Genomic DNA, 21131 nt, shown 5'->3' on the forward strand with positions numbered 1-21131 from the left:
AGAGGAACCGCAGGAGCGGTGGACAAGGCAGAGTAGAGCGAAACCGCAGGTGCGGTAAGCAAGCAGAGCGAAACCGCAGGTGCGGTGGACAAGGCAGAGCAGAGAGGAACCGCCAGAGCGGTGGGCAAGACAGAGCAGAGAGAAACCACTGACGCGGTGAGCAAGCAGAGCAGAGCGAAACCGCAGGTGCGGTGGACAAGGCAGAGCAGAGAGGAACCGCCGGAGCGGTGGGCAAGACAGAGCAGGCAGAGCGGAGCGAAACCGCAGGTGCGGTGGACAAGGCAGAGCAGAACAGGGCTGAAGGTGCAGGCAGAGAGGACAAGGCTCTGTTCACATGGAACAGACTGGAAAATGCAGGAAGATGTCTAGATCACAGGAGGTAGATACGGAGGAAGGGAAAAGGGACAAGCAGAACCAGATACACACAAGGTACTTACAATGAAGTAGCGAGTGGACACAAAACTCACAAACAGAAGTACAGAGACAACGAGTTGGAGTTAGGTGCAGGTTCAGACATTGCAGGAAAAGGGAAGGTACGGACATAGAGACAAACAGGTAACAGGCTAGGAGACAGTTCAGACAGGAACTGATACTGCAACGAGATACAGGAACGAGCCTGGGTATACAGCCCCCAGAGTGGCGGAAACAGACTAGAAGTCACAGGTAACAAGCCTGGGTATACAGCCCCCAGAGTGGCGGAAACAGACTAGAAGTCACAGGTAACAGGCCTGGGTATACAGCCCCCAGAGTGGTGGAAACAGACTAGAAGTCACATATACAGGTAACAGGCCTGGATATGCAGCCCCCGGGGTGGCAGAAACAGACAAGAAGCAGAAGAAGACCTGGCAACTCAGAGGCAAGGAGCACACTGATAGTGTTGCTCAGGCCCCTCCTTCTGGATGGAGGGGGTTTAAATATCCAGTGACTCACAGCAATATGCTGGGGACGCATTAGGAGTGCGCCCACAGCAGCTATAAGAATCAGGAAGTAACTGGGCCGCCGCCCTAAGCAATCAGACAAGAGACATGCACACAGCATGAACTGGAGCAAGGTTTGCAGGCTGGACTGATGGGTAAGATTGCGGTCTTGCATGGTGGGAGGTGGTGCACTATGCAAGCACGCCACCAGGGATGTTACAGTACCCCCCCCTTTACGCCCCATCTTCTTCAAGTCTGCAAGGGTCTTCTGCAGAGAATTTGGAGGCCAGTCATTCTCTTCAAGAGGATTACCACTTCTGTCCACTAGAGGAAACGAAACTGGTCTCATCATCTTGGTGACTAGGATGGTCCCTCCTATCAAGCCATCCTCAGCAACAGATGAAGTGGGTGAAGTACCAGGAACAGCACACAGGAAAGTCTCTCTCCATTTGTTATCAGGTAGTACCTTTGTGGTTTCAGGAGTCAACTGGAGGTCCTCCGTCTGGTTGGAGGGGTGCAGAGACTCGGGGGTAACCACCGCCTTGACGTACACTTTGCTAAGCTTACTGGATGAAGTGGGCGGCGTACCAGGTACCGGGTGTAGGAAAGTCTCTCTCCGTTTATCAGGTAGCACCCCGGGGAATTCAGGAGACAACTGGAGGTCCTCCGCCTGGTTGGAGGGGTGCAGAGACTCAGGGGTAATCACTGCTTCGAAGTACACTTTGCCAAGCTTACTGGATGAAGTGGGCGAAGTACCAGGTACAGGGTGTAGGAAAGTCTCTCTCCATTTCTTATCAGGTAGCACTCCGGAGGATTCAGAAGACAACTGGAGGTCCTCCGCCTGGATGGAGGGGTGCAGAGACTCGGGGGTAGTCACTGCTTCGAAGTACACTTTGCCAAGCTTACTGGATGAAGTGGGCGAAGTACCAGGTACAGGGTGTAGGAAAGTCTCTCTCCATTTGTTATCAGGTAGCACCCCGGAGGATTCAGGAGACAACTGGAGGTCCTCCGCCTGGTTGGCAGGGTGCAGAGACTCGGGGGTAAACACCGCCTTGATGGGCGTAAGACCAGATTTATTAGAGACGGAGGGTCCTTGCTTTGGGACCACCTTCAATCTGGTTTCAGAGATGACATGTCTGTAAGGCGGGACGGTACCTGAAGTCAGATCATTGGTACAATCGTCGAGACTGTGTGGGGACATCGCCTCCGCTTCTCTTCCTTCGGAGACTTCAGAGCACAGCGAGTCAGCGACTAGCAGATCTGGTGAAGAAGAAGAAGAAACTGCTGACTGTCCTGAAGATATGGGGACTGGACACCCCTTGTACCTTAGCAGTCCCCCAGGATACACCATGCAGGATCTCCAGACCTGAGCGGGCACTAGATCTCTCTGCTCAGGACAACCTGTGGGTAAGCCAGTCAGCACCTGGAATGTGAACTTCTTCATGTGTAATGCTCCAATCTGGAGCTTAATTTGTACAGACATACTTTGACTGTTTCTGAGTAGGGCTCGTCCTTCTGCTGACAATGCCCAAACCGGCTTCTGGAGTTGTCGGACGGGAATCAGACACCGACTCTTCAAGGCTTTAAGCCCGAAACTTCCGGTTACTCCGAGGCCTTCACTTGCCACGGAGACAGTCATGGTCATCTGTGGAGAGGAAACACTAACGCCAAGGGCAGCCTCTCCTACAGGCCTAATGTCTTGGGATTCTCCAACCTTCGCTGGACAAAGACCGTCAGGGGGTCCCAAACAACCGCAGCGGGACCGCAATCCGATTTTGTGACTGAGTTTTGGCCTCTGCTTTGCCTGACGAACATAGTCATCCTTCATGGATTCTGTGCGGAAAGCTGCCTCTACAGGCTGGGGAACAGGAGGTCTTTGGGAGGACAGAACCTGGCGTGACGGTTTACCTCTACGCCTTGCACGTCTGGACTGCCTCTTGAGGTTGGGAAGAGAAGTATTCTGTGAAGCATTGTCATTCTGCGTGGATTCTGTCTGGGCGGCAGCGGCAGTCTCTTCAGGCTGGAGAACTGGTAGGCTACCTACACACATTACCCATCGGGGCTGCTCCGGGATATTGGGAAGGGAAGCTTTAGCAGAGGCTTCAGGATTAGGGTCATCGAAGACCATTAGAAAGGCCACCAGGAAGGCCTGCAGGTCAAAGACGATAGGATCCCATGCATCCCATAGGGGGGTGATCCATTTCAAGGCGTCACCCGCTAGGTAGGACATCATAAATGCCACTTTAACCCGATCGGTAGGAAAATAGTGAGCATAGAACTTGAAATGCAGCATGCATTGCTCCACAAACGCACGGCTTCGTTTTGGATCCCCATAGTACCATGGCGGATCCGCAGGAACGAGTGCTGATAGCTCCATTTGGGCTGGTGCGTAAATCGCCGGGACCTCGGCTTGCGAAAAAAAATTTTCTTGGTGCACGTATTCGCCAGACAAGGATTCAAATGTCTCTGAGAGCGAAGGGCCGTGGGGCTCAACGGGAACCATGGCGTGAGCAAACTGTTATGCTCGCACCCGGACTGACTGGCGTGAGCGTGATTAGTGATCCCACTGTACCATGAACCGAGAAGTGTCTGGAGGGGAGTAACTAAGTATCAACCCGATCCGACCAAGGTCGCACGGTGGCTCAGTCGACTCCGTGAACCAAGGAGGAACCGAGGAGAGGGACCAGGTGCTACTCCAGGTCAGACCCCGGTCACAGCTGTTGACCCACACCTGGGAATGCAGGAACAGGCCGGTTAGACTGGCATACTGACAGGTGGGTATTGGCAGGCACGGCTGGTATGCAGACAGGTGGGTGCTGGGAAGCACGGCTGGTATGCAGACAGGTGGGTACTGACAAGCACGGCTGGTATGCAGACATGTGGGTACTGACAAGCACGGCTGGTATGCAGACTGGGTAGGGTCCAGTACAGACTGGGAGACAGGAACAGAGCCGCAAATGTGGTAGACAAGCAGAGTAAAGTGAAACCGCCGAAGCGGAGGACTAGGCAGAGCAGAGCGGAACCGCCGGAGCGGTAGACAAGGCAGAGCAGAGCGAAACTGCAGGTGCGGTAAGCAAGCAGAGCAGAGCGAAACTGCAGGTGCTGTGGACAAGGCAGAGCAGAGAGGAACCGCCGGAGCGGTGGGCAAGACAGAGCAGAGAGAAACTGCTGACGCAATGAGCAAGCAGAGCGGAGCGAAACCGCATGTGCAGTGGACAAGGCAGAGCGAAACCGCCGGAGCGGTGGACAAGGCAGAGCAGAGAGGAACTGCCGGAGTGGTGGACAAGGCAGAGCAGAGCGAAACCGCAGGTGTGGTGAACAAGGCAGAGCAGAGAGGAACCACAGGAGCGGTGGACAAGGCAGAGCAGAGCGAAACCGCAGGTGCGGTAAGCAAGCAGAGCAGATCGAAACCGCAGGTGCGGTGGACAAGGCAGAGCAGAGAGGAACCGCCGGAGCGGTGGGCAAGACAAAGCAGAGAGAAACCGCTGACGCGGTGAGCAAGCAGAGCAGAGCGAAACCGCAGGTGCGGTGGACAAGGCAGAGCAGAGCGAAACCGCAGGTGCGGTAAGCAAGCAGAGCAGAACGAAACCGCAGGTGCGGTGGACAAGGCGGAGTAGAAAGGAACCGCCGGAGCGGTGGGCAAGACAGAGCAGAGAGAAACCGCTGACGCGGTGAGCAAGCAGAGCAGAGCGAAACCGCAGGTGCGGTGGACAAGGCAGAGCAGAGAGGAACCGCCAGAGCGGTGTGCAAGACAGAGCAGGCAGAGCAGAGCGAAACCGCAGGTGCGGTGGACAAGGCAGAGCAGAACAGGGCTAAAGGTGCAGGCAGAGAGGACAGGGCTCTGTTCACATGGAACAGACTGGAAAATGCAGGAAGATGGCTAGAACACAGGAGGTAGTTACGGAGGAAGGGAAAAGGGACAAGCAGAACCAGATACACACAAGGTACTTACAATGAAGTAGCGAGTGGACACAAAACTCACAAACAGAAGTACAGAGACAATGAGTTGGAGTTAGGTGCAGGTTCAGACACTGCAGGAAAAGGGAAGGTACGGACATAGAGACAAACAGGTAACAGGCTAGGAGACAGTTCAGACAGGAACTGATACTGCAACGAGATACAGGAACGAGCCTGGGTATACAGCCCCCAGAGTGGCGGAAACAGACTAGAAGTCACAGGTAACAGGCCTGGGTATACAGCCCCCAGAGTGGCTTAAACAGACTAGAAGTCACAGATACAGGTAACAAGCCTGGGTATGCGGCCCCCAGGGTGGCAGAAACAGACAAGAAGCAGAACAAGACCTGGCAACTCAGAGGCAAGGAGCACACTGATAGTTAGTGTTGCTCAGGCCCCTCCTTCTGGGTGGAGGGGTTTAAATATCCAGTGACTCACAGCAATATGCTGGGGACGCATTAGGAGTGCGCCCACAGCAGCTATAAGAATCAGGAAGTAACTGGGCCGCCGCCCTAAGCAATCAGACAAGAGACATGCACACAGCATGAACTGGAGCAAGGTTTGCAGGCTGGACTGATGGGTAAGATTGCGGTCTTGCATGGTGGGAGGTGGTGCACTATGCAAGCACGCCGCCAGGGATGTTACACTGGTCCTCTGATGTCAATATCTTGAAGGGGCGTCACGTGAGTGTTGTAGACAGTCAGCAGCTGATGATCAGCTGTAGCGTTCATAGTTTGTTCAACCTGGAAGAAGCACTAAAATAAAATCTCTGTTTATCCAGAAACAGCACCATTCTGGGCTATGTTTGAAAGTAAAGTAAATAGAGGTAGACTAACTCCATTATTAAAGCTAGGTTTCGTCATAGACTTACATTGGGAACACAACTTTAGATCCACACGGAAATCCTTGTGTAAGTCTGATTCAAATCACATGGTCTACAATAGGACAGGACACCAGGAAAGACAATTAGTATTTTAATACCTTTACATTGCACTATGCACATAATTAGAAAGGATTAAGGACAATTTTTTGGGGAGAATGTCTTAACATTTGTAACCTGTTAGTAGGAGAAACTCATGTAAACAATAGTGATTTTTGTACAACTGGTCTTTTTTTGGTGCACCTAAAATGTAACAAGGTGGTTTTTAATGGACACAATGCAGTAGGCTAATAGAGCTGACTGAACTTTATGAAGCCTAGTCAGGTAGGAAAGTGTTACCTGTTTCGGTCTCCAGTGCCGGGCCTTGCTCTCTTCTATAGCCATCTCCCACAGCAGGTGAATTCCTCTTACACCATCACCCTAGGCCTTTTAGGGACGGCTCAAGCAGAGACCAAGTGCTTGGGTATTAAGTAACTCCGTCCACAGTTGCCTCAGGTTTGGCAGAAGTTTTCTACTTGCTCCATCCAGTTATCAATCATCTCCTCTTCTACTTCTCACTTCCATGCTACAACAAGTGTTATTTCCAAGCTCAGTCCTATTTACTAGGCATTGTCCCCATCTACCTCTCAGCAAGCATGTTACCAACTTCTCACAACTTTTTGCCGTGTTTTTCACACCTAGCTACTGAAATCAAGGTAGCACATTTCTTCAAGCAAGTCTCCAGTTTGCCTTTACTTAGCTGCTATCCCGCAGTTAACCATTTCTCTGCTACAAGTCTCAATTTGCATACATTGCTGGTATCAACCTTTTCCCTACTGAAAAATATGAGACTGCATTTATCTTTTTGTTATTCCCTTTTTTAAGTATCTCCCTCCAGAATGATGCTGGACTGCATTTACTTCTGTTATTACTGTGATTAATCATTGCTCAGTTGGAATATGCCAGATTCCTATACAGTTACTGCTTGCGTGTGCATGCACACATTTGGCTAAACTTCATCTGTGCTACCTGCTTCACTTGTTTGTCTGCTGCTGTCCTGCATACCCTGCTGTCTTGGTCCTCGATGGTTCACATGTCCATCAAGTCCTGATGCACTGCACCATCGTCTTTGATCCATGCTAATCACGCATACCTACGGCTTGGATAATAGCACATATAGCAGGAAATCTTGACTAATCTCTAGTTTGTCACTACACAGTGGCCTATCTGCGATATCCGTAAGAGTGTACAATGTCCTTATATTGTACGAGTATAAATAATCATAGCCTTAGGGGTACCGCTATCTAAGCTGTACAGGGACCTTAAGGAGAACCTGTCGAACCTACAACCAAATTAGGATAGTACAAAATGGACAACCCCTATAAAAAGAACTTTTCTGTAGCTCTGAAAACACTTGTTTTTGATGTAATTTTTTTGTGTATTCTTGTTGTATCCCTCGTGTCAGTTACTGTACTATATTATTTTCTCTGAAATATTATACTCTGACTGCTTACTCTCAGTTGGCTCATAAACTTCATCCTCAGTGGTATTAATTCCAATAATGAATCCTTCCTAGACTACAATTACAGTAAAAATCCGAGCGAGCGGTACGACTGACGAAGCAATATTGTAAACATATTGGCAGGAAATGTGGAGTAAACACAGATTTACAAGGAATATTAATATAATTTAATTCTACATTGCTTGAAGTTTTGATTTAAGCATGTCAAAACTTCTGTATTTATGTGACTAAAAGATGAATATAAAATGTGAATGTATTTGGCACCTTAATAATACGAATACTTATAAATGACAGCTTGTCATGTAAACTGACAGATTCTACCGGAGTATTCTATTAAAAATCCCTGAATATTACTATTTAATTTTTGAAGAGAGCATCCCCTCTTCACATCCGCTACATGCTTTCAACATTTGTCTCTGACTATCGGAGACCTGAGTGTAATATATGCAAACGAAAGTTGTTCTCTTGTGCAGTCTTTTATTAAAATTGATACATTTCAGAATTTTGGGAATTGAGAAGGATTCGATATATATCTGTATCCATGATATGTCTGCAATAAAGGAAATTCTAATCAAAGTCTATTCCGGTTTGGTAACCCTTTCAAGACATGGCGATTTTTCAGTTTTGGTGCTTTTGTTTTTTCTTTCCCCTTTTTCAAGAGCTGTAACTTTTTTTTTATTTTTCCATTGACATAACCCTATGTTTCCTTTTTTTTGTGCGGAACTAGTTGTAGTTTTTTTAATAGCACCATTAATTTAGCATAAAAATTCCAAGTGGAATGAAATGGTGAAACTGCCTCCTTCCCCCCTGCAATTCTTTATTTTTTTTGAGGTTTTTGCATCTATGGCATATATAGTATGGTAAAAATGACCTGGGAACGTGATTCTGTAGTTCAGTACAATTACAGGTATACCAAATATTTAAGTTTTTTTATATATATATATTTAATACATATTTTATATATGTACAGTTATATGAAAAAGTTTGGGCACCCCTATTAATCTTAAGCTTAATGTTTTATAAAAATTGGTGTTTTTGCAACAGCTATTTCAGTTTGATATATGTAATAACTGTTGGACACAGTAATGTTTCTGCCTTGAAATGAGGTTTATTGTACTAACAGAAAATGTGCAATCTGCATTCAAACAAAATTTGACAGGTGCATAAGTATGGGCACCTCACCAGAAAAGTGACATTAATATTTAGTAGATCCTCCTTTTGCAAAAATAACAGCCTCTAGTCGCTTCCTGTACCTTTTAATGATTTCCTGGATCCTGGATGAAGGTATTTTTGACCATTCCTCTTTGCAAAACAATTCCAGTTCAGTTAAGTTTGATGGTCGCCGAGCATGGACAGCCCTCTTCAAATGATCCCACAGATGGTCAATGATATTCAGGTCTGGGGACTGGGATGGCCATTCCAGAACATTGTAATTGTTCCTCTGCATGAATGCCTGAGTAGATTTGGAGCGGTGTTTTGGATCATTGTCTTGCTGAAAGATCCATCCCCTGCGTAACTTCAACTTTATCACTGATTCTTGAACATTATTGTCAAGAATCTGCTGATACTGAGTGGAATCCATGCGTCCCTCAACTTTAACAAGATTCCCGGTGCCGGCATTGGCCACACAGCCCCAAAGCATGATGGAACCTCCACCAAATTTTACTGTGGGTAGCAAGTGTTTTTCTTGGAATGCTTTGTTTTTTTTGCCGCCATGCATAACGCCTTTTTGTATGACCAAACAACTCAATCTTGGTTTCATCAGTCCACAAGACCTTCTTCCAAAAAGAAATTGGCTTCTCCAAATGTGCTTTAGCATACCTCAGCCGACTCTGTTTGTGGCGTGCTTGCAGAAACGGCTTCTTTCGCATCACTCTCCCATACAGCTTCTCCTTGTGCAAAGTGCGTTGTATAGTTGACCGATACACAGTGACACCATCTGCAGCAAGTTGATGCTGCAGCTCTCTGGAGGTGGTCTGAGGATTGACTGATCTCACCATTCTTCTTCTCTGCCTTTCTGATGTTTTTCTTGCCCTGCCACTTCTGGCCTTAACAAGAACTGTCCCTGTGTTCTTCCATTTCCTTACTATGTTCTTCACAGTGGAAACTGACAGGTTAAATCTCTGAGACAGCTTTTTGTATCCTTCCCCTGAACAACTATGTTGAATAATCTTTGTTTTCAGATCATTTGACAGTTGTTTTGAGGAGCCCATGATGCCACTCTTCAGAGGAGATTCAAACAGGAGAACAACTTGCAAGTGGCCACTTTAAGTAGCTTTTCTCATGATTGCATACACCTGGCTATGAAGTTCAAAGCTCAATGAGGTTACAAAACCAAAAAAAACTGCTTTAGTACGTCAGTAAAAAGTAGGTAGGAGTATTTAAAACAAGAAAATGATAAGGGTGCCCATACTTATGCACCTGTCAAATTTTGTTTGAATGCAGATTGCACATTTTCTGTTAGTACAATAAACCTCATTTCAAGGCAGAAACATTACTGTGTCCAACAGTTATTACATATATCAAACTGAAATAGCTGTTGCAAAAACACCAATTTTTATAAAACATTAAGCTTAAGATTAATAGGGGTGCCCAAACTTTTTCATATAACTGTATATATTTTTAATATTTTATATATATTTATATATATTTTATATTTTAATGGTTAAAAAAATTCAGATCTTTGTAATAAAAACTTTCTGTTTGTGTCATCAGCTTCTGAGAACTGTAACTTTGCGATGTCTATAATATGGTAAAAATGACCTGGCAACGGGATTCTGCAGTTCAATATGATTACAGCTATACCAAATATAAAAGTTTTTTTATATATATATTTTTATATTTTTTATATTTTATAAATATTTTTATATTTTTTATATATATATTTTTTATATATATTTCATATTTTAGTGGATAAAAAAAAATCTGCAGTTCAGTATGATTACAGCTATACAAAATATATACCTTTTTTAATATTTTATATATTTTATATATATTTTTAATATTTTTTTGGGTTATTTTTATGTATACTTTATTTTATATTTTAGTGGTTATAAAAAATATTCAGATCTTTAATAAAAACTTTCTGTTTGTGTCACCAGTTTCTGAGAACTGTAACTTTACGGTGTCTATAGTACAGTAAAAATTACCTGGCAACCAAATATATAATTGTTTTTATATTCTATATATTTTATATATTTTTTTATATTTTTAGTTATTTTTATATATATTTTATATTTTAGTGGTTATAAAAAAAAAAATCAGATCTTTATAATAAAAACTTTCTGTTTGTGTTGCCAGTTTCTGAGAAATGTTATTTTTTTTCTCATCCATGAACGTGAGGGAGAGCTAATTTTTTTATACTCTGAGCTGTATTTTTGATTGATACCGTTTTGGAGTAAATACGACATTTTGATTGTTTTTTATTGCACAATTTTTGGGGGTAGTGCTGCCATTGAACAATGACAATACTGGCATTTAAATATTTTCTCTTTTCTGACTTGAACTTGCAATTGTTCAAACTGCAAATGTATTGAAGTATATAGTGTAATTGACATTGAGCAAGCCCCCGACTGTCATTGAAACCCATCGGCTCCCTTATATCACATCCGGAGGGGGCCCCTCTTGATGTGATTGGTGCTGAGGGAAGACGATGCTCGGGAGCACTAGCAAGAAGGCCGTTTAAATGCCACTTTCAGGCAGGGATTAAAAGCAGTATTTAAATGGTTAAACAGCAGCTATCAGAGCTTGCTCCAATCGCTGCTCTTACTGGTAGATGCCCGCTGTTTAACATCTAAGTCTCATCTTAATAAACCCCGCATGCGACCTGTGGTGAAAATAATGTACATTACAGGTCGTTAAAGGGTTAAAGGGATCATGTTAGGAAATTCATGGGCTAGCAACGGGCAACACAAATCAGACACTGGTTGCGGCGTTTGAAAATTCTGGTCAGGGCCTATCGGCCCAATTCATCATTTGTAATTTATTGAAATTAAAGCTGTCTAAGGGGTGACATTTCTCCTTGTTGAGAGTGACAAGTTAAGCCTGGATGTCAGAGTGAGGATACATATAAGCCAAGCATGCTTTTCTGGGCAATTAAATATGCAAATTTTCTCTTCAGAGAGCAAGAGGACTAGAACTCTAGAGCCAAATATTGGAAGCAGCGATCCTTAAAGTCACTATCAACTCTTTAACAAGCCTTGCAATAAGCCAATTCAGAATCTCAATTTGCAGACCCAGTGTTTCAGGGTGTTGCCCCTCATCAATGCAAAGCATAGTGACCTAGCCAAATCAGATCTCATACTTTGCACTGATGAGGAGAAACACCCCCAAACACAGCGTCTGCAAATTAAGATTTTGGTTTGGCTTTTATCCTAAGTCATATTGCAAGGCTTGTTAAAAAATCGATATTGACCTTTAAAAATTTCCAAACATCCTTTTTTTTCTAAGAAACATACATTTCAATTATTAATTGAGGTCTTAAGTGAAATTTATGTAATTGAGGTAGCGTTTCTCCTTGTGGAGAGTGACAAGCCAAGCCTGGCATGTCACTGTGAGGAGACTTATAAACCATGCATGCTCCTCTGGGAAATTAAATATGCAAATTGTCTCTTCAGAGAGGAGCAGGACTAGAACTCTTGTGCCCCCTATTAGACGCATTGATCGATGCATGGCTTATAAGTTTCCTTATTCTGACATGCCAAGTTTGGCTTGTGACTCTCCACAAGGAGAAACGTTACCCCTTAGACCCAATTCCAGAGCCTTTCACTTACCCAAATCAGGTCTCATACTTTACACTGATGAGGTGCAACACCCCGAAACAATATGTCTGCAAATTAAGATTCTTGTTTGGCTTTTATCCTAAGTCATATTGCACGGCTTGGTAAAGAGTCGATATTGACTTTCAGGATCGCTGCTTCCAATAGGTGACAGAATGAAAGGTCAAATCCTTAATAGGGCAAGCTCCTCTACATAGAGATGCACTTAGTTCAAAATCTCATTTTGCTTGACAGACTGCCTTTAAAGTCCTTAGAATAGAGAAAATAATAACCAAAGTTGCATGTGATACCTTTACTGAGAGATGATGTTTTTATCCGATTTCCAGTCATAACTACAAAGAATCTGCTGTGAATATAGGATTTTTTTTAATCAATCCTGATAAATATCTTTCTTCCTTTTCATATATTAAAGTCGGACCAGTTTGACAAACACGCTGTTGTACTGTAGTAAAGCTAATATTATTTTTTTGCATTTTACAATGGATATACAGTGGTAAAAAGACCTAACTATTGATGTATTCATCTGACTGTGTTACTTGTTTATTACAGGTAATGGAATTTCTAATGAAGCCGCCATGTGTCGGAACGTGAGCAAACTTATTGTTTTACCTCCTGGCTTTAATGGGCAACCAAAAAGGGGACACTTAATATTCGATGCCTGCTTTGAAAGTGGTAAGTGTATTAACTTTATCAACTCAAGTTGACTCATTAAGAGATAATATAATTGGAAATCTGAGAAAGCTACATAGTATACTAAAATTCGTGTTCAGAAAATACCCCATTGTTAAAATCAAATTCTTAGGTTAAATGTATTTTTTTAAATTTTTGTTAATGCTTTCTTTATTACCATTTTTCTATTGATTAAAAAAAATCCTGAAATATTATACATTAGCCAGTGGACTTAATACTAGACTCATACTTCCTGTTCTGTACAGAAGACTTTTCATCAGTCTCATTATCATCACAGACAGGATTACAGTGATAGATAAAACTTCTATATACAGGAGATGTAAGGAGAATCTGGGCAGTAGAAGAGATGGAAACTGGGAAATGAAAGGAGCGCTACTTGAGCACAGTAAATAACATCACATATGGAATTTTAAAAAGTGACTATAGAGGCTCACCTATGTAGGTTGTGCAGATCCAGGCATAACTCTAATGTAGATTTGATAGAATTTACAGGGTCTCCACCAATGGTCTGCCACTCGTCCGAAAGCCGTGGTTGCTGAACTTGTCCTGGCCCGACAAGTTGCCTCCATGTGGGTTTGTAGCAAGAGAATACCGGAGGCTCTCCTGTAGAAGATAGAAGAGACTCCACTGTGAGTTCTGTGGGAATGTTCAAATGGGCTCACAGGTGACTTCCAACCTTTCAGGGAGGACAATAAAGTGTGAAAACCATAGATATTCACATAGGAACCCTGGTAGACCTTGTTTGGTCAAGGTGTGGTGTGTCTTGGTTTGTGTGTATTTTATACCACACCCTGACCAAACAAGGTCTACCAGGGTTCCTGGTAGAATATCTATGGTTTTCACACTTTATGGTCCTCTGCTGACACAGAGACATAAAACAGCTAGCCTGCAGTTTGCCAAAATGTACATGAGTAAGCCAAAATCCTTCTGGGAAAGCATCTGGTGAACAGAGACCAAGATAGAACTTTTTGGTAAAGTACATCATTCTACTGTTTACCAAAAATGGAATGAGAATAGAACACAGTACCTACAGTCAGATATGGTGAAAGTACACTGAAGTTTTGGGGTTGTTTCGCTGCCTCTGGCACTGGGTACCTTGAGTGTGTGCAAGACATCATGAAATCTGAAGATTATCAAAGGATTTGTAGTGCGCAGTGTCAGAATAACTCCAAACATTCTTCAAGAAGCCCCCAGAAATGGATGGAAACAAAGTGCTGGAGAGTTCTGAACTGGCCAGCAATAAGTCCTGTTCTATATCCCTTTGAACACCTGTGGAGAGATCTTAAAATTGCTTTTGGGAGAAGGCGCCTTCACATATGAGAGTTGTGGTGCAGTTTGCAAAAGAAGAGTCCAAAATTCCAGTTGAGAGGTGTAAGGAGCTTGTTGATGGTTATAGGAAGCAATTTTTTGCTGTTATTTATTCCAAAGGGCGTGCATGTTACGTTGAGGGTGCCAACAATTTTGTCTGGCCTATTTTTGGGGTTTTATGTGAAATTATGTCCAATTTGTCTTTTTTCCTGTTTTTTTTGTGTTGTTCCAATACACACAAAGGAAATAAACATGTGTACAACAAAACATGTAATTGCAATAATTTTCTGGGAGAAATACTTCATTTTTTGGAACAATTTCAAGGGTGTCAACGCTTTTGCCCATGACAGTATAACATCTGGCCCCATTGCTCCTGGTGTATAACATTTGGCCCATTGTCCCTTGGCTATAACATCCAGTCCCTCGCCCCCCCCCCTCCCTTTGTAAAACATCCAACCTCATTGCCCCCTTCCCCCGTGTATAACATCCGGCCCCTCGCCCCCGATGTATATCATCTGGCCCCTCACCTGCTGTCTGCCTTTACTACCATGTGACAGATTGGCCGGTGGTGCAGAGCTCACTGATACCAGCTCTGTCCTGGAATAGGAACCACCGGGGTAACAAGTCTGTTCATGTAATGTCTAGTAGTAAAGTAAAGCTGTATCCACTAAATTCTTGGAAAAGTGGAAATGTCTTCTGTAGAGTGACGGATCACGCTTTTCTATCTGGCGTCTGATGGACATTTTGGCAAATTGTAGCTAGGAATGACCTTTTCTGTTCCCCATGACTGTGCCCAGTGTGCAAGGTCCATTAAGACAAGGTTGAGGGAGTTTGGTGTAGAGAACATGACCGGCCGCACATAGCCCGGTCCTCAATCCCTTTCAACACCTTTGGGATGAACTAGAATGGAGATTGTGATCCCGGCCTCTCCCCAACATCAGGTTCTGACCTCACAAATGCTCTTCTGGATGAAGGGGCCAAAATTCCCACAGACATCTCCAAAATCTTCTAGAAACCCTTCCCAGAATAGCGGAAAAGACCAACTCCATATTAATATCTACAGATGTAGAATGGAAGGTCATAAAAGCTCCTGTAGGAGTAATGTGGAGGGGGCACCATACGTTTATCCATATAGTGTATGCACTTCTATAGTAATGTATTAGTTTTGCATGTTTGTCCTCCTTTGCTTCATGCTTCTTCTCGGGTGGCACTGCCGGTCTGTAATGACTTTATTGACATATCTGCTCTCTCCTCGTGCAGCATACAATATATTAGTCACTAGTAAATGATGAGACAGATTCTTTTTTCTTAGAAGGATTAGTGACTGGGTGTATTTCACTCTTCTTTAATACACTTCCTACATTACCATTCCGAGTCTCTGTCTACTTGTCAAACAGATGGATTGGTTCTGTTACAGCGTTTCGGAGTGAGGTGTCTGGCTCTTGTGTTCTTATTTAAACAGATTATCTGGTAATTAGATAGATAGGCTGTAAATTGCTGATTTTTTTGTGTGCTCGAATTGATTTAAACAGGCATTTGTAAAAGTATTATTAACGTGCTTACATCTGTGTGAATAAACTTCTCTGCTATTCGAAGATGTCAACCTCTGAATTTCCATCTTCATTGGCGTTAATGATGCAAACACAGGTGATGTCAGTATGGGAACATATATTGCATGTACATTCTTTCTTTTTTTTCTGCATAATCAATATAGGGGGGCAAAATATATGGGGGGGATTTATAAAAACTTTTGAACTTAGCAAATTGAAAAAAAATATTCAACTCTATTTATCGTTACAAATTAATGGACTGAACTTTTAAGGGGTGGGTTGCACCAACCATATAACCCCAAATTTTCTGTAATTCACAGATGAAATTGTCATGAATTGCAGAAGAAATTTATGCCAGGTCATAGCTGGTCACTAGTGTTGAGCGATACCTTCCGATATCAGGAAATATCGTATTGGATTGGATCGGACCGATACTCAAAAAGTATCGGATATCGCCGATTCCGATACCGGAAACCAATGCAAGTCAATGGGACACAAATATCGGAATGAAAATAAACCCTTTCTTTCCTTGTAGGTTAATTCTACATGAAGGAAAACAACTAAGAATAATGTAGAATGTATTACATGAAAAGCCGGCAATTCATCAGTGCATACACCGGTACCCGACAATTTACAACAGAAAGAATAGAGTTTCACACATAGATTAGATAGATAGAAACATGTCAGTCACATATATATGAAGTACAGTGACAGTGTTGATTACTGTACTTGTCATTTAGTGTAAAGGATTTATTTAAAAAAATTAAATAGTGTTTTCATGCACTGTCTCTTTAAAAAAGCCGGCCGGCAATTCAGCAGCGGTACCCGACAATTTATAACAGACAGAATAGAGCTTCACACATAGATTAGATAGATAGAAACATGTCAGTCACATATATATGAAGCACAGTGACAGTGTTGGTTACTGTACTTGTCATTTAGTGTAAAGGATTTATTTAAAAAAATAATAGTGTTTTCATGCACCGTCTCTTTAAAAAAGCCGGCCGGCAATTCAGCAGCGGTACCCGACAATTTATAACAGACAGAATAGAGCTTCACACATAGATTAGATAGATAGAAACATGTCAGTCACATATATATGAAGCACAGTGACAGTGTTGGTTACTGTACTTGTCATTTAGTGTAAAGGATTTATTTTAAAAAATAATAGTGTTTTCATGCACCGTCTCTTTAAAAAAGCTGGCCGGCAATTCAGCATCTGTACCCGACAATTTAGAATAGAAGGAATAGAGAATCATACATAGATTAGATACATAGAAACATGTCAGTCACATATATATGAAGTACAATGACAGTGTTGATTACTGCACTTGTCATTTAGTGTTAAAATAAAGGATTTATTTTAAAAAAAAATTGGCGTGGGATCCCCCATAATTTTAGGCTCTAGCGGAGGTTAAGCAGACGGCTGGGGCAGATGTTTGAAGCCTGGGAAGGGGGTAATACCCACGGAGCTTCCCAGGCTACTAATATCAGCCCCCAGCTGAATACCTAGCCTTTACTAGCTATTAAAATGGGGGACCCCCCAAAAAAAATGACGTGGGGTCCCCCCTATTTTAATAGCTAGCAAAGGCTAGGCAGACAGCTGGGGGCTGATATTAATAGCCCAGGAAGGGTGCCATGAATATTGGCCCCCTCCCAGGCTAGAAACACCAGCCGTCAGCCGCCCCAGAAATGGCGCATCCATAGGATGCGCCAATTCTGGCACTTAGCCTCGCTCTTCCACGCTGCCCTGGTGCGGTGGCAGGGGGTAATAGGGCTGGGGTTCATGTCAGCGCCAGCTGCCATGAAGCCCAGGTTAGTAATGATGGGCGTCTATAAGACACCCCCATTACTAACCTACAAAGTGTTAAAAAGAAAAAACACACTACACCCAGAAAAAAATAATTTATTTAAAATAAAACACACCATTTTATTTAATTCTTAGTTTACTAAAAAAAAATAGTTACCTGTCCACGTTCCTGCGCTGATCTCCCATGCACAGCTGTCACATCAGGAGATGTGACAGCTGTCATGGCTGGTGTAAGCTCACGCTGCCGGGAACACGTCCGCTCCCGGCAGCGGGAGCCACTGACTGAGGTCACCGGAGTGCATTCAGTCAGCGCAGCTCCGGAGACCTCCTTTACGGCACTGCTGTACCGTGGGAATTTCTGACGATACAGCAGGGCCGTAAAGGAGTTGACCGGAGCAGCGCTGCCTGAACTCCGGCGAACCCGCTTATGCAATGACGGGGCTGCTTTACGGCCCCATCATTCTAGCGGCGGCAGCGGTTCAGAGCGGTCACATTCTATGTGGCTGCTCTGAACTGGAGATCTTCGTGGGACACTCGTGGACTACTACGGAGGGGTAAGGATAAGGTTGTGGTTTATTATTTTATATTTTATTACAGGAGATCGATGGCTTCGGGGAATTAGGTGTCTAGGTGAGTATAGGTGTAGTTTTTTATTTTTTACTTTATTTTAGGTGGCGATCGGCGGGGACAGGTAATGTATGAACTAATTTATTGTAGGCAACCACTGGCCACCAATGACATGTATTTAAAATTTATTGGGGACACAGTAGGGCAATTTAAATAGCAGGATCAGGCTGATGGGAACTACTGCTCCCATCGAGCTGATCCTGCTGGCACGAGTGGACGGGGGACAGACATAGGCCGATGGGAGTAGTAGTGTCACATCGGCCTATGTCTGCCTGCACGCACACACCCGCACACACACCGCGCACACACACCCGCAGACATCGCACAGACACCGCGCACACCCGCACACATCGCACAGACACCGCGCACACCCGCACACATCGCACAGACACCGCACACACTCGCAGACACCGCACACACCCGCACACATCGCACAGACACCCAAACACACCAATCATGACGGGTCTGGGAGGTGAGGCTGACCTGTGCGACCGTGGGAAAGTTCATGTGAGTTCATGCAGTCAAGCATGAACTCACATGAACCCTCTGAGGGCACCGCGGCGACTTCAAATGAACAGCTGATCGGCATCACCTGATACCTCAGCTGTTGATTTGAAATAACCGGCGGGAAAGCACAGCATAGAACGGGAAAGCCGGCGGTGAAGTCTTTTCACTGCCGGCTTCCCCGCCCCGGTCCTTCGCTCCCCGCTCCTTGGTGCTGTGCTCCCCGCCCGGTCCTAACTTACGATTGGGATTGGAGGTGGCGGAGGGAGCGGAGGATCGGGGTGGGAGGCTGCGGGGAAGCAGTATGGGGCCGTGTGATTGTTTAAAAGCCGGCGGCTTTTTACCGCCCGCCGGCTTTTAAACAATCAGGAGAATACTCCCACGCTGGGATGGCATTCTGATGACAGGCTGGATCTCAGCTGAGCTCTGCCATCCAGCTTGTCATCCTTCAGAGACACTGCAGAGCGCAGGCATTATGGGAACTTCCGATTCCGGTATTCGATATTGTAAAAGTATCGGAATTAAGTATCGGAATTCCGATACCGCGAATATCGGCCGATACCCGATATTTCAGTATCGGAATGCTCAACACTACTGGTCACTAGTGATGAGTGAGCATGCTCGTTACTTGAGATTTACGAGTATACTCGGGTGCTTTCCGAGTATCTTCAGCGTACTCAGTGATATGTTTGAATCACGCCATGCACATGATTTGCGACTGTTTGACAGCTTTAATACATGTGAGGAATGCCTGTTTCACTTTCTTAGGCATTCCTCATATATATTAAAGCTGTCAAACAGTCGCAAATCATGTGCACGGCATGACTAAAACATAACACTCGAGCACGCTGAAGATACTCGGCGAGCACCCGAGCATGCTCGCCTAAAGGGCTAACAGAATGTACTCACTCATCAATACTGGTCACTGATCTCTTGGAAAGTTTACTTTTCCAGGATATTTTTTAATGCTGAATTCACTTGTCAGTTTTTCCCGTATGCATATAAATTGAACTATTTTCAGCATTGCGCTGAATCCGATTTTCATCTGTTTTTGGCGTTTGTCTGTTTTTAGCATCGTTTTTATTGTATGAGAAAAAAACTGATTGAGTTTCTCAAGCATCTTCTAGCACTCTGAGGTCTCCTATGACTGTGTGCATAGAATCATAGAATGTTAGAGTTGGAGGGGACCTCCAGGGTCATCGTGTCCAACCCCTGCTCAATGCAGGAGTCACTAAACCATCTCAGACAGATGTCTGTCCAGCCTCTGTTTGAAGACTTCTAGGATCAGTCAGTGAAAAACGGACAGCACTAGGATGTAACTTGGATGACATCCATGTGTCTTCCTGTGTTTTTATTTTTTGCAGACCAATTCAGTTCAGTAGGAAATTTGGACTTACCTCCGTCCATCTGTCCCCAATAGAGATGAGCGGATTCATCTGCGGGACTCCGTGCCTGCCAGCTAGACAGGAGGCACATAGATCTCTTATATTCTGGCATCCCTAGGGCGGCTTTTGATTAGCTATGGTTGGCGTGAAGTCATCTGTACGTCATGTCGCACAGATAACGTTGCACCAGCCCTGACAAACCAAATATTTTGCCGGGGATGCCGGAGGGTAAGAGATTTGTGCGCCTCTCCTATAGCTGGCAGGTAGGTATCACTGACCTTGATGCTGGACCAGAATCCCACCAATCAATCTGCTAATCCCTAGTCCCCAATAAAGTGAACATGTGAATAGGCCCATAGACTAAGATGGGTACGTGTTTTATTTCCGAAAGTTCAGATATGTGAAACTCGGACATGTTAATAGGGCATAAAACTGGTGTATGGACTGGTGTCCCTATAGGTATAGAGACATACAGATACAGTCAGGGTGCAATGGTTCATGTAAATATAACCGTAAGTATCAAGCCCAAGGCGGAGTCTTTATATGGCATGATATTACAGAAATTATTCTTTCCATGAACCATATATACTAGAATACCTCCAGGATATAGCATCTGATGGAGCAAAACACATTGAGGAAGTTGAAAATTGTCTCACAGAAAAAGTGACCTCGTTGGGCAAAGCAACCAATCAAAGCTCAGCTCTCATTTCTCAAATAATAAAAACTTTGCCGTAATTGTCATTCACATCAAAGACAGTTTTGCTGATAGAATTTTTTCAGGAATCTACATTTAGATTTTTTGTATTATGTTTCTTGCCCTTTGACTGTTTTTGGAAAAAACATGGACTACTCCTTGGAGTTGTATTTTGTTTGGCAGTCTAATGGCCATTCCCCATGCTTTTAGATAAAATGGCCTGTCCAGTGTGTTCTACATAAACCACACAAAGCATTGACGCCCCATGCTTTTCCTCAAGACATAGAAATGTATTTGAAGCATCCAATAGTTCTCTCTGTAGAACGTCATATGAAAGTCATCTCATGCAAGTGAGACCATCTCCTCTCGCGTTAGGATGTCTTCCCTCATCAGTGGCTGTAAAATATTTGGACTACCCCTTAACAAAAAACGGGATGGTCACAGGGGCAGATCTCCATTTGGACATACTGTATGTGATACCAGGTATGTTGTATATCAGATTTGACAGACAGTCATTTTGGATCCGGCTGTAG

The 21131-nt window shown here is 44.0% G+C and overlaps 1 protein-coding gene across 1 annotated transcript in view; it reads left to right on the plus strand.

The window, feature by feature from the left end:
• Window positions 1-21131, plus strand: part of AGBL4 (AGBL carboxypeptidase 4) — a 2899935-nt gene that overhangs the window by 167403 nt on the left and 2711401 nt on the right. The window contains exon 2 of the mRNA XM_073642636.1: window positions 12580-12702. Within this exon, the coding sequence (XP_073498737.1) occupies window positions 12580-12702 (123 nt within the window). The remainder of the gene's footprint in view (window positions 1-12579; window positions 12703-21131) is intronic.

This window comes from Phyllobates terribilis, unplaced genomic scaffold (assembly GCF_046119375.1).
Source record: "Phyllobates terribilis strain yellow unplaced genomic scaffold, ASM4611937v1 Scaffold_8__6_contigs__length_399053987, whole genome shotgun sequence".
Taxonomy (NCBI): Eukaryota; Metazoa; Chordata; class Amphibia; order Anura; family Dendrobatidae; genus Phyllobates; species Phyllobates terribilis.